The 16,290-nt window shown below is 48.6% G+C and overlaps 1 protein-coding gene across 5 annotated transcripts in view; it reads left to right on the forward strand.

Moving 5' to 3' along the window:
• Positions 1 to 16,290, forward strand: part of itpr1b (inositol 1,4,5-trisphosphate receptor, type 1b) — a 95,157-nt gene that overhangs the window by 47,715 nt on the left and 31,152 nt on the right. For all 5 annotated transcript variants that reach the window (XM_056605398.1, XM_056605399.1, XM_056605401.1 and 2 more), the window contains 5 exons: positions 2,339 to 2,468; positions 3,780 to 3,964; positions 11,993 to 12,176; positions 14,379 to 14,695; positions 15,670 to 15,870. In XM_056605398.1, the coding sequence (XP_056461373.1) occupies positions 2,339 to 2,468; positions 3,780 to 3,964; positions 11,993 to 12,176; positions 14,379 to 14,695; positions 15,670 to 15,870 (1,017 nt within the window). The remainder of the gene's footprint in view (positions 1 to 2,338; positions 2,469 to 3,779; positions 3,965 to 11,992; positions 12,177 to 14,378; positions 14,696 to 15,669; positions 15,871 to 16,290) is intronic.

The following is a 16,290-nucleotide window of genomic DNA, read 5'->3' on the forward strand; positions in this document are numbered from 1 at the left end:
ATGTAGTGCATCAGCTGCATGCCATCCTGCATGCTTTATAACATGTTCAGAAACCTTGCAGAAGCTAACACTCTTTGTATTTCTTATCAGCTGGCACCTCCGCCGGAACCTGAGGTTCCCATCGAGGTGTGTGTATAACACACACACACACACACACACACACACACACACACACACACACACACACACACACACACACACCCACACACACACACACACACACCCACACACACCACAACACACACAGTGAAAACAATACAAACAATGTTTTAGTGTCCTACCACCACCCAGGGTTGGGATCCATTTCTAGTCTCCCCCTCCCCCCTTTTTAACTGTGCAGCCCAGATACCATTTGATCATGTTGCCTGTTGTTTACTTTGTTGTGAGGGCCGTGGCCTCTCTCCATGGCTCACCAGAGCACGAGGTTCCACACTGTGTGTGTGTGTTTGTGCGTGTGCCATTATGTAACTTTGATTGAACATTAAGTGTGTGTATGTGTGTGTGTGTGTGTGTGTGTGTGCATTCACAAGTCCTCTTGGGTGTGTTCCTGCCCCCCCCGGCCTCCAGTGGTTCACCTCTGTGTGATTAACACGGGTGCTGTCACTGTACCTCCAGCACCAACGATCCTCTCCCCCTGGGTGCCCTCTCTGGGTGCAGAGGAAGCGCGGCTGGCCCACACCTAGTGCAGGCTTTTGGCTTTCAACGCACAAATTGTGTGTCCGATCTGTTAAACGTGATCGCAGCAATACGCAAGCTCTTTTCGCTAACTCCCTTTTACTCATTGTTTGTTTTAATATTTAGTATCGCATCAGAAGGGTGCTTAGGCCCCTCCCACCTTTGCATGCCTTAACTCCCAACTTCTCCTTTATCCTTATCTTACACCCTGATTTCCTGAAAATAACTGCATGATGTAATTTACACCCCCGCACACAAACAGTGACAGACAGACAGACGCGCACACACACACACACACACACACACACCCCTACTCACCCGCCCCACTCACTTCCCTGCACGTTAGTGACATTTACTAATCTGCACTGTATTAACACACTTATTTTCTGTTCTGCTTCTGTGGTCTTTTTTTTGTTTTTTCGTTCCCTTCCCAAACGTTTCCCTTGTGACGTTTGTGTATTTGACCTTTGTGTTTATATGGTACTGCTTTCCGCTAACTCACTGCACACCCTATAAGGACCTCGACCCCAGCCAGCCGCAGAAACAACTCGAGGATCAGACGAGGGTAGGTACCCCCCCCCCCCTTACCCCATGGGGATCCAGCCCTGTCAGCCTCGCGCTCCCACGACTCTCTCTCTTTCTCTTTCTCTGTGATTGGGGAAGGTGGGGGGGAGCACCCCTACCCCTCCACACCACTGTTATCCTGAGCAGCTGCTGATCACACAACTGCCCAAGCAAGGCCCTGATTGGGCCTCTATACATAGTATCGAACTCCATCTCATGAGTTTGACATCACATGGAGCAATGTCATGTCATGTGATGACCTCTGGTCGTGTGACGTGGTGGAGACCAGGTGGCATCTGATGACAGGGTTTGTGTGGTTGAATGTGCATGTTTGTCTGCCATTGACTGGAGTCATACTGTTGGGTGCTGGAGGGGGGGGGTCAACTGAGCTTGGAGGTCAAGGGTCAAGTAAGATGTTGCTCTTTGTAAGTGTGTTTGTGTCTTTGTGTGTGTGTTGTTTTGAGTACCATGGACATCAAAGATAGTCAGCTCTCATGTGGTCGCGTAGCCAAAGAGATCAGGTCAAGGAAACCGATATAAAACCCCTATGTCATTGAAATTCAGCTTTTTGTAAATGTAATTGAATCTGATTCACTGTCACTTAAATTGCATTGTTTACAGTGTCATTATTAACTGCCTCCTTCTGATATCCCAGCTTTGTTTCTCTACATTGTTATTGCCAACGGATATGCCCATTGTGTTCTCAGACAAGGCATAATCTTTTACCCTGTATTTAATCACTGACTCAATACTATAAGTGCTGGTTTTACCCGACACAGAACGTTCCAGCTGTCTGCTCCTGTAACACACGTATCACTGATCCTCTTGGAGATCCTAAACCTCATGTGTTAGTGTGTGTGTGTGTGTGTTCTTGTATATGTTTGGGTTCATTGTGTCGATTGTGTAATTGTGTGCGTCTGTTCCGAGATTTGTATACGTGTTTGTCTATGACTGTGTGTTTATATGTCCAGAGTGTGTGTGTGTGTGTGTGTGTGTGTGTGTGTGTGTGTGTGTGTGTGTGTGTGTGTGTGTGTGTGTGTGTATATCTGGGTTTGTGTGTGCATGTTTTTATATGTCTGTTTATGTGTGTGTCCTACAGGGCGAGGCCCTACGGCAGATCCTGGTCAACAGATACTATGGGAATCTCAAGCCCAGCGGGAGGAGAGACAGCGTCACCACCTTCTCCCCCAGCCCCCTGAGTCCTACAGCGCAAGGAAAGCCCACTACAGGTATGTGTGTTTGTGTGTGTCTGGGTCTTCCCTTTTGTATGGGCGTGCACATGTGTCTTCCATGTGTGTAAACGTGCACATCTTCCCTGTGTGTGTGTGTGTGTGTGTGTGTGTGTGTCTTTCTTGTGTGTGCGTGTGTCTTCTGTGTCTTACGTTGTGTGTGTGGTGTGTGTGTGTGGTGTGTGTGTGGGGGGGGGGGGGTTGTTTGTGTGTCTCGCCCTGTGCGTGTGGGTGTCTACCCTTTGTTTGTGTGTGTGTGCATGTGTTTGTGCATGTATGTGTGTGCCTACCATGTTCGTTTGTGTGTCTTTGTGTTTGTGAATGTGCATGTGTGTGTCTGCACTTCTCCCCTGTGTACATAAGAATAGCTGATGTGGGCCATTCTTTCTGCCACCCAACCCAGCCATGACCTTTTCCCTAAGCAGTGAAGCGCTAGTTTGTCTCTGACATTTATACGCACGTCACTGCAGCCTTGCGTTAACTACTGATATGACGCTGTTCTCCGGGCCATTCCAGACATCGGTGATGTAGGTTTAGGGGGGGGGGGGGGGGGATAGTATGTTTCTGATGTCGGCAGCGGCCCAGTCCTCGGACGCTCCGCTACCGGGCATTCAAGGCGTCGTTTTACAGTGCTAATGCAGAGCCGTGCGGTTGCCAGGCGACCTTAGCGGCATGCATTGATTCAGAATGGGTCCCATGTTTTCACATGCACCTGCTGGAGTTATGGAGGGTCAGAGAGAGAGAGAGAGGAGAGAGAGATAGAGAGAGAGAGAGAGGATAAAATAGGTTATCTCGCTGGCTGTTCTCTCGGGCGGCTATCCATCCGTGGCTGGAGAGCAAACGGTGTCTGTATTAAAAGTCCAGACGAGCGTCAGCTATGTAAATTCTGGTACAGGTTGCTATCGGGGATGAGGTTAGTCCGGATAACGCCAGACATGATACAACTGCGGCATCTATACGCGTTCAGGCACCACCAGTTTGAAAAGGCGCAGTTTAAATGCGATCAATTAATTGTAGATTAATTGATTGATTTTATTTGACTATTTTGATATATATATGAACAGCACTCTGTGCATTAAAATACATAAATAGTCAGGGATGACACAATAAAGCCCGAAGGCTTATTTCCATTGTGTAGCAGCAAATCATACATCAGTCATTCAAATAAATTACACAACTACATAGAAGTCACACACATAAAAAAAATATTTTTTGCTTCCATTCTTGAAGAGCAAGCAAACCGATATGCAGTTCTTTACCCATGGCATCGTCTCACCCCACAATCTGCCCTACCCCGGCCTGTGTCCGTAGTGGTGAGCTCCGGGGTCGGAGGTCGTGCAGAGCTGAGTCTGGCGGAGGTCCAGTGTCATCTGGACAGGGAGGGCGCCTCAGACCTGGTCATCGACCTCATCATGAACGCCACCAGCGACCGCATCTTCCAGGAGAGCATCCTATTGGCCATCGCCCTGCTGGAGGGGGGCAACACCGTCATACAGGTGAGCAGGACCCTATTGGTCGGGGACAATATCCCCCTCCCCCTCAAAGGGATATTTCTGCCAATGATAGGCATGCGACTGAAGTGTTACATGGAATGGTGGACTGGTGGATACATGGAATGACATCTAAAAACACACGAGATATGGAAATACCTTCTGAATGATATGTGCTAAAGCGGCCTGAAACCGCACATGAAAACAAATGAATTTCGTTATCCCTGCTAACGGCATCAACAAGAGATACCTGAAACAACCCCCAGAAACCCTACACTAAACAATAACACACTCTGAACAGGCCATGCTAGCCTTCTTAAACCACCAAAACAAGTCTTACCTGGCCTGAACCCTTCTGCACGAAGTTCTGGGGAAAAACCTTGGAGAGTTTGAGGGTTGGGTTTCTTTACTTGTTCTTCCACGCAGCCGCACGCATCGCTGTGCTACACGCAACCAAGTGACAGGTGGCAACATGAAAGACAGGCAAGAACCCCACCCCCCCGTGCTGTAGCACTAAAGGTGCGGTGCAGAATACAACACAAAACGGTTTGGAAGGCCTCCCCGCTGCAGACTGCGGTGGTGAGGGGAGGGGGAGCGTAGCCTGCGGAGGGCACGCTGGTTCACATAGGTCCATGGTCACAGGGCCAGGAGTTGCCACAACAACAACCTCTCCTAACCCAACACCAGCCCTCAGCTGACTGCACAGCAATTACATTAGCCTGGCATGTGTGTGTGTGTGTGTCTTTCCCTGTCTTTGTGTGTGTGTGTGTTTATGCATGCGTGTGTGTGTGTGGTGTGTGTGTTGTGGTTGTGGTGTGTGTGTGTGTGTGTGTGTGTGTGTGTGTGTTGTGTGTGTGTGTGTGTGTGTGTGTGTGTGTGTGTGTGTAAGTGAGTGCAGTTGTTTGTGTTTTTGGTGTGCTTGTGAGTGAGTGCAATTGGGTATGTGTGTGTTTGTGAGTGAGTGCAAGTGTGTGTGTGTGTTTGTGTTTGTGAGTGAGTGCAATTTTGCGTGTGTGTGTTTGTGAGTGCAACTGTGTATGTCCTTCTGATTGCAATTATGTGTGTGAGTGCAATTGTGTGTGACTGTGTTTGTGAGCAAGTGCAATTGTGTGTGTGTGCGACTGATTGCAATTATGTGTGCGTGCGGTTATCACAATATGTGTGCGTGTCTCTGTATGCGTGTGTGTGTGTGCCTGCATGCATGCATTTGTGAGAGTGCACACCCGCCACCTGAGCCAAGCGTGAGTGTGTCAGTGTTCGCCTGTGCCCTCGTGTGTATGTGCCTCCGTGTGCACAAACAGGTCGCAGTGTTGCATAACGGCGGGTTATATTTGCATAGTGCTCCTGCCTGACAAAGCCTGACTTCCCACAGAGTTTGCACAGCCACGCTCACATGATGTTCTCCTCACATGTGGCTCCTGTTCCTTCATGAATAGCACCAGGTGACGCCCAACCAAGCCCCACAACGTCACACTCTGAGAGAACAAAGGGAATGTGTAACGCAACCCCCCCCAGGACAAATGTCCAGGGCAGGTCACACTGGCTGACCTTTGACCCGGCCACGCTGTTTGATGGTTAACACCTCAGGGGTCATGATACACACACACACACACACACACACACACACACACACACACCCACACACACACACACACCCACACACACACACACACACACACACACACACACACACACACACACACCACACACACACACACACACACTTTTTAATGTTAGCATATTCACCAATGCCTAAGTGGCGGGGAGGTCCCCAACCAAGCCAAAGGAAATGTTCTTCTTTCGCTATTAGTCACAGCCATTGAGAAGCAGCTATTGGAAAAGGACACTGAAGCCATAACCCTGTCCATCTTCTTTCCTTTATTATCTGATTCCCAGATTCCCTCCCCAATTAATACCACCGTGGCTGGTATAAAGTGAATTGAAAGCATATCAGAAGATTCATCCCATTTCCAAATCTTGTGAAACTGCAGGCGGCCTGGGCCTGATTTAAGGACAGAAGGCTGGTTGTTTCCCACCAAATGAAAAACAGGACAGAAACACATTAGTGCTAAAGACCTTGTTGTTGTTGTTGTTGTTGTTGTTTTCGAGTTTTTTGGTTTCAAATGTTTTTCAGTCCGAGCTAACCACTGCTTCTAGGAAAGAGTTTGGGCGGGGGGGGGGGGGGGGGGGGCGTTGGAGAGTGAATGAGCTTTAAAGATCAAATGAGTTTTAGAGATCTATAGAGGTGGGAGGTTAGGGACGGATTCGTCCATGGTCCCGGAGCTCTGCCCTGGATAAGCTGGATGTTATGGCCCTAAGGGTGACATTTATTATGTCCGTAATCAAAGAAAATTGGCTTAGGTCCAGCTCGCTGCTGTTTAACCTAGGACACATTTTGCAGTTTCCTTCAGTCCAACCGCTTTCTTTTCTCCTTCTCTCTCGGTGAAGCCGGTGTTTTCAGACCCATATCGAGTGAAGTAATACCCACACGCGGGCGCGGCTACGATCAGGTCGACTTGTTGGTCACAGTCGTAGAAAATCTATCGATCTTGTCCCTTTTATTGTAATATAGCACTCAAAAAGGCATGACCTTCTGGTGTTCATTCAGCCAAATGTTAGGCTCTGTGTCGACCGTGTTCCCTGCCGCGGTGCTCGCACCAAAAGTTTGTCCCAGTGTTATTCAGAGGCCAATGGAGAGCTCTTTACCTGAGAATACCCTCCGGGCTCCAAGTCTTACGTCTTAAGCCCAATACACACAGAGCGTGAATACCGGTTCCTATTTGGGCTGCGACCCAAAAAAGGAAAATAGAATCATATTGACTCAGCCGAGCAATGCGCACACAGCGCAAATGTAGCTTTTGTTTCTTTTGCGCTCCCTTTGTATAGAACTCGGGTTTATTTTGAACATCAAAAATTGGGAAGCGTTATTCTGTGTCCGTCCCCACACGGCTGTGTGCTTTGGCTCCACTCCTATTTGACTTCACTGCACCGATATACAGTGAGCAGAGACGTGGTCTATGGAAGTGTTTCTCAGGCAAGGTGTCTTTATGTTTGTACGCCTGCCATTGTACAGATTATAAACATACACGCTGAACACACATTAGCTATGCATTTCAAGAACTATGGAGAGTCTTTCAGTGGCATTCATCACATGCCGCACAAGGCCTTGTCTGTATTATATTTAAATTTAGTATTTTTTATTAAACCGGGTTGGTCTCGTGATATTCAAATACATTTTGCAAGAGAGACCATGCCAAGATAGGCAGCGTACCCATTTCAAGCTCTGTTACGACATACAAACCTTTACAGAAACTTGAAACCCTGGAAAATCTAAGATTCTTGTCATCTTCTACATCTGAAAGCAGAAAAGCTGTGATAAGAACGAGGGGTCAAGACATTTATCAACCACAATTACATTTTCCTGCCTTTCTTTAGCTCTTGCTTTAAAGTTCTTTAAAGCAACCAATTCTCCGTTTTAAAGTGTCATTTAACACCAGGAGACGAATGAAAATGGAACAGGCTACAGGTATTCAGATGTGGAAGTTGTGAAACCTCAAGCAAGCAGAGAGATACACACTCGCTTTTTAGGACCTTAAACCTGGCTGTCATTTCACACAGCCATGCCCTGCATCCTTTCCGACTGCTTTGAAACCACGCTACTTTGTCAAATATTAGCTCCTGACTTATATGACTTGACAGCCCTTGTCAGCGCGGCTCTAAACACACGTTAACAAGAAGTAACAGACAGTGACACTTAATGTTTACACACACGTACGCACGCACGCAAGAACTCACACACACAAACACATGTCAGGTTTCCTGTGCACTGGGCTAGCTTTCGTGCTTGAGAAACTGTGCACAGTACACACGACTGCATCGGGATGTGTACACCTGCACCATAAACCTTGTTTGTATCAACAATATGCTAATTTGTTCACGTCCCAAATACGCTTGGGCGCAAATGTACATGCCGCATGTCAGGCATTTACTGTAAACGTTACATTTACATAACTCTGGACAAAGGATTGTGTGTGTGTGTGTGTTTGTTTGTTTGTACACATAAGCATATGTGTGGGTGATTACCATTGATAGGTTGCGGAGTATTATGTAAGGGCCATTAATTCCCACACAGCCTTCCCCTCCCAACAACATTTCCCCCAGAACTGTGGCCTCTCTTCCTCTCCCTCCCCTCCCCCACGACCTGTGACCCCGACCTATCACAGAAGCAAGCAGCTGTCACTAACTCTCACTCAACAGGAACCGATTACTGTCGCGTCCGGTCTGCCGTGAGCACTATCAGGTTCCATTCTTGCCAACCTCTTGTAAGAGTACAAGTCAAAGTCTCCTTTTACGCATCGGTGTGTTTACAACACGAGCACCAGCTCCCTCTCAGCCAATAGAGCGCAGGGGGTGTTTAGAAGGCCACGCCCTGAAACCCTTATTGTACTATAAGTCCATAACAATGTCATTATCCTGTAGTCTGCATGACCAGCCAACATGAGGTATGTTCGGCCTGCTCTTGCACGTGAGAAATGACTCGTCGACAGCGGGTTTCGATTTGTCCGTTTAGCACGGGTTTTGCCCGCATCTTGTTAGGCGCTGCGGACGTGATCACATGTTTCTTTTTAACACTCACCTCAGTTGGCATGGGATTTGCCTTAATTTAAAACCGCCAATATATGTAAAAATGGATGGATTGCTGGTTGAGGTGGCTCAGTATGGCATTGTCACTCAGCGAGGTGTGTGTGTGTGTGTGTGTGTGTGTGTGTGTGTGTGTGTGTGTGTGTGTGTTGTGGGTGGGGGGCGAGCCGGCAGTATAAATAGATCTTACATAACAGAGCTTGTTGATGCCAGGAAAGGGAGAAGGCAGCTCAAGAGGGGAGAGAGGAAAAGGGAGGGAAAGGAGTTTCTCTTTTTTATTAGTTTTTTGCCTTTCCTCGTTTTGCTTCTTTCTTCCTTCACTTCCTTCTCTTTCATTCCTCCCTTCTTTCTTTCGTTTTTTCCTTATTTTTTCCTCTCCTTTCTTTTCCTTTTTCGTTAAAATGTCTTTCCTCATCCTTTCTTTCCTCCTTCTCTCTTTCCTTCTCTCCTTCTCCCAGTGGGAGGTGTAAGCCTTGCATGGCAGAGAAGTATGCCAGCCCACCACTTTCCTCAAGACAAACTATTCAGCAGCCAACTGCTGGAATGCGTGCATTGATGAAACAAAACTTGATCAAATCTATTGACACGTTTATTTGCCCCTGAAAATATTTGCACGTCCGCCAGAAATACTTCTGAAGTGCGTTGTCCCAAACAAATAATGGAACACAAACATGGCCATCCACCGCATAGAATGTCACTTGGCATACATTTCATTTCCCAGCCCACCAGGCGTTTAACAAAGAGCGTCTGTAGTGTACTTTGTCCTTGTTTATGGAAGTCTAGTCTCCCGCCTCCTCACCACAGTGGACAGGACCTTCTGGGCTGCAGGCTACAGCAGGCAGCAGACTCACTGCACATGTTTGTTTCTCCCCCGCGTCGTCATAAGGCAGTCAGGCGTCGATAACATCACGCACCTTCCTGACTGGAGATGTTTTTTAATGGCTGAGCGATCATGAGGTTCCATTAAACACAGTAATGTCATAAAGCCTGAGGCGTTTCTGCAGCTCTCTACTGCCCAGAGAGAAGGACTTAAAGCGGGAGAGGAAAGGAGAGAGAAGGGGAGAGAGGGAGAGAGGGGAGACAGAGGGAGAGGGGAGAGAGAGAGAGGGGAGAGAGAGTGAGGGGAGAGAGAGTGAGGGGAGAGAGAGGGGGAGGAGAGAGAGAGAGAGGAGAGAGGGGAGAGAGAGTGAGGGGAGAGAGAGAGGTGAGGGGAGAGAGAGAGAGAGAGAGAGAGAGATGAGAGAGAGAGAGAGAGAGAGAGAGAGAGAGAGAGAGAGAGAGAGAGAGAGAGAGAGAGAGAGAGAGAGAGAGAGAGAGAGAGAGAGAAGTATTGCATAAGTCTTTGCCGATTCATTCCCTAATCAGATAACGATGAAATGAATGACCCCCATCTCGTAAACAAGATTATGTTCACGGCTCGGACAACATGTTCTGAATAAACATCAAGCAACAAAAACAAGAAAGAAATTAAAAGTGTTTCATAAAACGAACAGAAAGAAAACAACTTTGATTGACTTGGAAAGGTATGATCTTATCTGGCCTTTATATACATACTTGACACACTCCTTCGTCCCTTCTGTCAATGTGACTTCAACATTAATTTATATTTCATATTCAATATTCATCAAGTTTTATTTCATTGTTTTTATTTATATAAAGGCCTTTACTATATCTAGTATATTTTTTATCTAATAATGTTACTCATAGTTTTGTAAATAGGTTTATGTCTCGCAGGCTTGACATCCATAAGCACCGCACCTCCTACAGAGGCAACCGTTGCACCTGCAGAAAAGTACACTACTCTTCTTGATTGTGTGTGTGTGTACGTGTGTGTGTCGGCTCTTGAGACTTGTGTGCGCATCCCTCACCGGGGGGGTTATGTAAGAGACTTTCAAAGGGCCCCCCCTTCACAAAAAAAAGCAGCCTTTACGTGATAACTCCAGGCCCCCTCTCCCTCCCCCGCCATCCGTTCCAGACTCCTCCTCACACACACTGTCCTGGCACAAAAGAAATTTGGGGGGCCAGTGGCGCCACCCCACGGCCCACTGGCCCCCCACCCCCCCACCCCCCCCCCCCCCCACCCACCCACACTACACCTCACCAGAGCACCACCCGCCTCCCTCTGGTGTGATGTAACAGGGCTCTGGCGGAGGTGCCGCGTTTCCCCGCTGCCGCCACTCAGCTGATTACAGCCCTTATGTAACGAGGGATTGGAGGGGGGAGGGGGGTGCTGTGGCGGAGGGGGGGGGGGGGGGGGATAGAGCAGGGTACTCCCGCGCGTTGCGCAAAAAAACAGTTGCGACAACGATGAAAAGCACTCTGTGAAGAGAAGGGCGCCGCTGCAGAGGAGTGGTGTTGGATCACGTATCACACTGCCCGTCTCTCCTGTTGAAGCCTCTCACAAAGCCTGCTGTGGTTGCAGGAACACACCAAGCAGTTATGTTTGAACCATTTTCGGTGTATTTGCATTTGAATGCAAATGTGTATTTAATTATTATTTGCTTGTTTATGTTTGCTAATTGATGTTATGTATGTCTTTTGTTTATTTATATATATATATATATATATATATATATATATATATATATATATATATATATATCAATTGTATAATATACCGTCGATTATAAGTTCAAATGTAAGAAGCCTATTTGTTGAAGTGGGCATGTGCTGATGTGTGGTTGCAGGCACATATGCACGTGGATGCATGCTTGTGTGTCTGTGTGTGTGGGTGTGTGTGTGCCCGTGTGTGCACATAGTCTCCAGGGAAGCCTCCTGCTTTGCCCCCAGGCCAGGGAGCAGATGGAGTGAGTTCAGGTTAGAACAGTGCTGGCCCTTCAGCGTGTTTTCCCCACCGTAAAGGAAAGCAGTCATTATGTAACTCCTCTCCCGCGTGAGCTCGCAGCCTTCCACAGAACCAGGGCTGAACCAACACCCTAAGAACTGTCCCTGAGCTGTTTACCACAGTCAAATGCAGAGTTCACGAGAATACTCTGCAACACGCGAGCCTTACTGTACAATACACCGGGTCACATGTTGTAAGTGTTGCGTTGAGCCTAAGATAAGATAGGATAACATCAGATGCACTTTATCACACGCAGTCAAGACAGTAAAATAATGAAGGAGTTGAGAATATGCTAAAATAAAGAAAGCTGAGAATAATCATGCATACATGAGTGGTATAAATAATTACAAAATACAAGTGCAACATGACAACCTGGCTGTAAATAAAAATGAAAAGTTTAGATAGTAGAAACAGAAATACTAACTGCTCATGAATGACATGCATCTACATAAGATTATAATTGCAATTGTCAATGTAGATAACAGCTCCAACAGCTCAATAACAAAATGTATAACAAACGTGTACGACTCTCCTCCGTCTCCACGCAGAGGTCCTTCTTTGCACGGCTGACGGGCGATAACAAGTCTGAGAAGTTCTTCAAGGTGTTCTACGAGCGCATGAAGCTGGCGCAGCAGGAGATCAAGGCCACGGTGACGGTGAACACCAGCGACCTGGGCAGCAAGAAGAAGGAGGAGGAGCCACCCGACAAGGACGCCGTAGCACGCAAGAAAGGTACGTACTACCTTTATTCAGGGTTGAACACAGACCTTCCTCCTACCTTCAACTGCACCCCCACGCAAGAGTTATTTATTTTACATTTTCTCCAACGTGTGGGTGAAAGTTGGTGAGGACCAACAGTTGAGGTGTCCCTTAGCAAGCTAACCTTGTCCTACCTGCTCCCGACAGGCTAGATCCAGTGTATCCGGTCTATGGTTGACCACACTGTAGGGTATGAAAGTGTATATGAATGGATGGGTGAAACGGTGAATGTGAGGAACTCATTCTAAAGTGCTTGGAGTGGCCACAGTTTAGGATAGTGCGAGAAAGATGCGGTGCAGTCCATTTCCTTTATTTTTTTCTCTGCTTCCTAAATTTGTTTTGGGCAAGTCCAGCCAGGCATAACACAGTCTAATATAAATATTATTGGGACTATTATCAAGGTGTTTCTCCTAAAGGTATATGCCGAGATATCCTGAAATAGGAGGTTGCCAAACTTAACCAGATTCAGTTTTTGATTACAAATTCCTCGTTGTCCGTCAAGAAGGGGAGTTCGCTGACTGAGCATTTGCTCTCCGTTAGTCGCTTTACTTGTAGAGTTACAGTAGCCTAGCTATTCATGGGAGGGGGAAACACTTTTAATTACTTTCCAAAATTGTCCAATGTGTTCAGAATAGTCCATTTTTTTATAAACAAGTGCTAGTAACAACACAACCAGATTCTAGTTGGTCATAGAACACTTAGATAATTCTGCGTTATTTTCCATGCTATGATTTAATAGCCTACCTGTGAAGCACCCCTGGCATGATAATTTCATCAGCTGCTTCTGTCTTGCCAGTCTTGGTCAGCGGCGCATGACATAAACCTAATTCTCACGCACCAAAAATAGTTCCCAATTATCTGAGGCAAACGCCATTTTACCGATAGAAATGGCCGCCACCAGTCTGTGAATTTAAGGTTTTCCGACTTTGTGTGTACAGGTTTGACCCGGGAATATAAGAAAGGTGTTAGAGCAACAGTGTTGACAAGCACTCCCGCAGTGTTTCCCACAGAAATTTTGGAGACTATGGGGGGGGGGGGGGGTATGGAGCGATTGTTGACGGGGGGGGGGGGGGGGGGGGGTGGTTGGAGCGATTGTTGACGGGGGGGGTTGGAGCGATTGTTGAGGGGGGGGGGTTGGAGCGATTGTTGACGGGGGGGGTTTGAGCGATTGTTGAGGGGTGGGGGGGGGGGGTTGGAGCGATTGTTGACGGGGGGGGGGGGGGGTGTATGGAGCGATTTTTTTTTTTTGGCTCTAGGGTGCCCCCTAGTAGTGGCCCGGGGCCCCAGTCAATTGCCTGGTATGCCTAATGGGATGCAGCGCACGAACTTCGTCTGAGCAAAAAAAAAAAAAAAAAAAAAACATGTGCACGCAGAGACTATGGCGGCCGAAATTAGACTATGGCGGTGCGCCATAGTCTCGTCAATGTGTGGGAAACACTGCTCCCGACCTCGGCATGTCACCTCCCTGATATGAGTTGACTCTGGGACTTTCTATTGATTATGCAAGGCAGGTTTCTTCTTTTACTCCCTAATTGTTCCCACCCAGTTTCAGACACGGAATCTGGGAGAATGACCTCAGTCCGTTGCTGTGCGAAAGCGTTTAGAGACTGACTTGTGAGTCTTGTGTGATGGCTGCAGTTTATGTTGTTCCCTTCCCTTCTTCCAAATTTCTTCTGCTGATCAGAAGCCATCGGGAAATAACTGTTTTATATCTTTTGCCTTGGATTAAGTTATTTATGTGTCTGAAAGAGAAATAAACTCCTACACTATGCTTAACCCTTATCCTTTTGTTGGAAGCAGCCAACAAAATCCAACCTTCATAGTGCAAAACAAACCCCACACGTCTAATGGGATTATTTGAGAGGGCAGGGGGGGTTAGAGGTCAGGACGCGGGAGGTTAGACATGTGTGAGGTTAAAGGCACTATCACTGCTCGCTTATCTAGTCGCACTATTGGAAACCAACATGGGCGGCTGACTGATTGAATGAATGAAAGGGCGAATGTCAATCTTAAAGGGGTTTAATGGGTTACTGAAGGACTAGAAAGCCCCAAAAAACCCATTCACACATAGTCTCGCAACTTCAACAAAATCAATGAGTTTATTATATATTTTTTATATATTCCGATTATCGCATTCTATAATCAACACCCAACCTTTGACCTCTCTGCGGCTAGCTAAAGACGCTCCGGGGCTGGTTGCTGCGGCGGCGACAGTGCCGGCGAACACGGTGGTGGTGGTGGCGGTGGCGAGCGAGGACATCAAGGAGCAGCTGGTGGAGGCCACACTGACCACCAAGAAGGCCTTCACCACGTACCGGCGCGAGGCGGAGGCGGAGGAGCAGCAGGCGGCGGCGGAGGGCGCGGCGGCGGCGGCAGCGCCGGCCGGCGACAAGGGCCAGGAGGAGGGCGAGATGAGCGTCATCATCACCATCATGCAGCCCATCCTGCGCCTCATGCAGCTGCTCTGCGAGAACCACAACCGGGAGCTGCAGGTCAGCCGCCAGGGGGCTACCGCCGGGGTCGGGGGGGGGCCTACTGCCGGAGGTCATAGGGGGGGGGGACTCTGGAGGTCAGAGGGGGGACTCTGGAGGTCATGGGGGTGCTATGGAGGTCAGAGGAGGACACTCGCACACGTACGCACAAACTCACTTCCAGCACCAGGCAGTTTCGTAAGTTATGAAAGTGTGGCAAAGTCAGGAAGTGGGGCTAAATAAAGTATTGTGAAACCAGCACTTTCCATTGTTGGTACATCTCGGTCTGCTAGCAACATGAGGAGATGGAGGAGGTCTTGACAAACTCAGCCCCCCTCCTCCAACCTCCGCGTGTTCGTCCAGACGGGGAGACAAGCCAGACAGACATCACACTTCCCTCTTACAGTAAATGTGGTTATACATGCTGCTGGGCAGGGGGTGGGGGTGTGGGGGGGGGGTGGAATCCTGGACACGGGCGTGCACGTGGAGATGTTGTGTGTGTGAGCACGCAGCACGAAGGCTGCCGCTTGGCCTCTGCCTGCCTCGCTGAGATGGATGCCCGCGGCGACGGGGACCGAACACGGCTGGCTTCCGGAGGGAGAGCAGTGAGGAGCCCCTCTTATTAACGCTGATGAGGCGGAGCAGCAGCAGCAACCACAGGCCTGCTCTCCGGCTCCGTCCTTTGAGAGGGAGAGGTTTCCTAGTGGAGAGGTCGCGCCTCCGTGTGTGTTGCTTTCTCGCTTCCAACCCTCACACGAAGGTCCTCGCACAGAGACCAGGGTTCAAAGTCCTTACTAACACGCCTGATTGTCCCCTTTTATGTGTTTGACTCGATTCATTTCATGAATGGGATCATCAGGGCCTTGTCTTGAAGAGCCATTAGTAGAGCACACAGATGCATGATGGGTAGAGCGGCCTTCCGGTCGGTACAGCAGGTAAAACCAGGCCGGGGGGCCGCCTTTTTTAACATGCTTGTCCTACACGCTCCCTTCCAGAATTTCCTCCGCAACCAGAACAACAAGAACAACTACAACCTGGTGTGCGAGACGCTGCAGTTCCTGGACTGCATCTGCGGCAGCACCACGGGGGGGCTGGGCCTGCTGGGCCTCTACATCAACGAGAAGAACGTGGGCCTCATCAACCAGACGCTGGAGAGCCTCACCGAGTACTGCCAGGGCCCCTGCCACGAGAACCAGGTACGTCCACCACCAACCTCCCCCCCGGTTGGTCCGCCCGTTGGCCAGCCAAAAAGGACCGACACATCATGTAGGGGGTAGAGCGGGTTGGCTGGTAACCACAAGGTTGCTAGTTTGATCCCCGGCTCCTCCTAGCTGTGTGTGTGTTGAGAGTGTTGAGGTGTCCCTGAGCAAGGCACCTAACCCTAACTGCTCCCTTACATGGCTGACGCCGCCGTGTGTGCGTGTGAATGTGTGCATAAATGGGTAAATGATATAAATGTCGGTAGAATATCATTTTCCGTGTACGTCCCACTTTTACCTTTTGCCCCATTGGGCGAATTTCGATTTACACAGCGTTTCACGTCATTTAATTCAGGGGAGTCTGGGACTCCACTGTTTGTTTTGCTTCACAGTCTCTCCCCAGGCAGCCATGGCTCC

The sequence above is a fragment of the Gadus chalcogrammus genome, chromosome 13, assembly GCF_026213295.1.
Source record: "Gadus chalcogrammus isolate NIFS_2021 chromosome 13, NIFS_Gcha_1.0, whole genome shotgun sequence".
NCBI classification, from domain to species: domain Eukaryota; kingdom Metazoa; phylum Chordata; class Actinopteri; order Gadiformes; family Gadidae; genus Gadus; species Gadus chalcogrammus.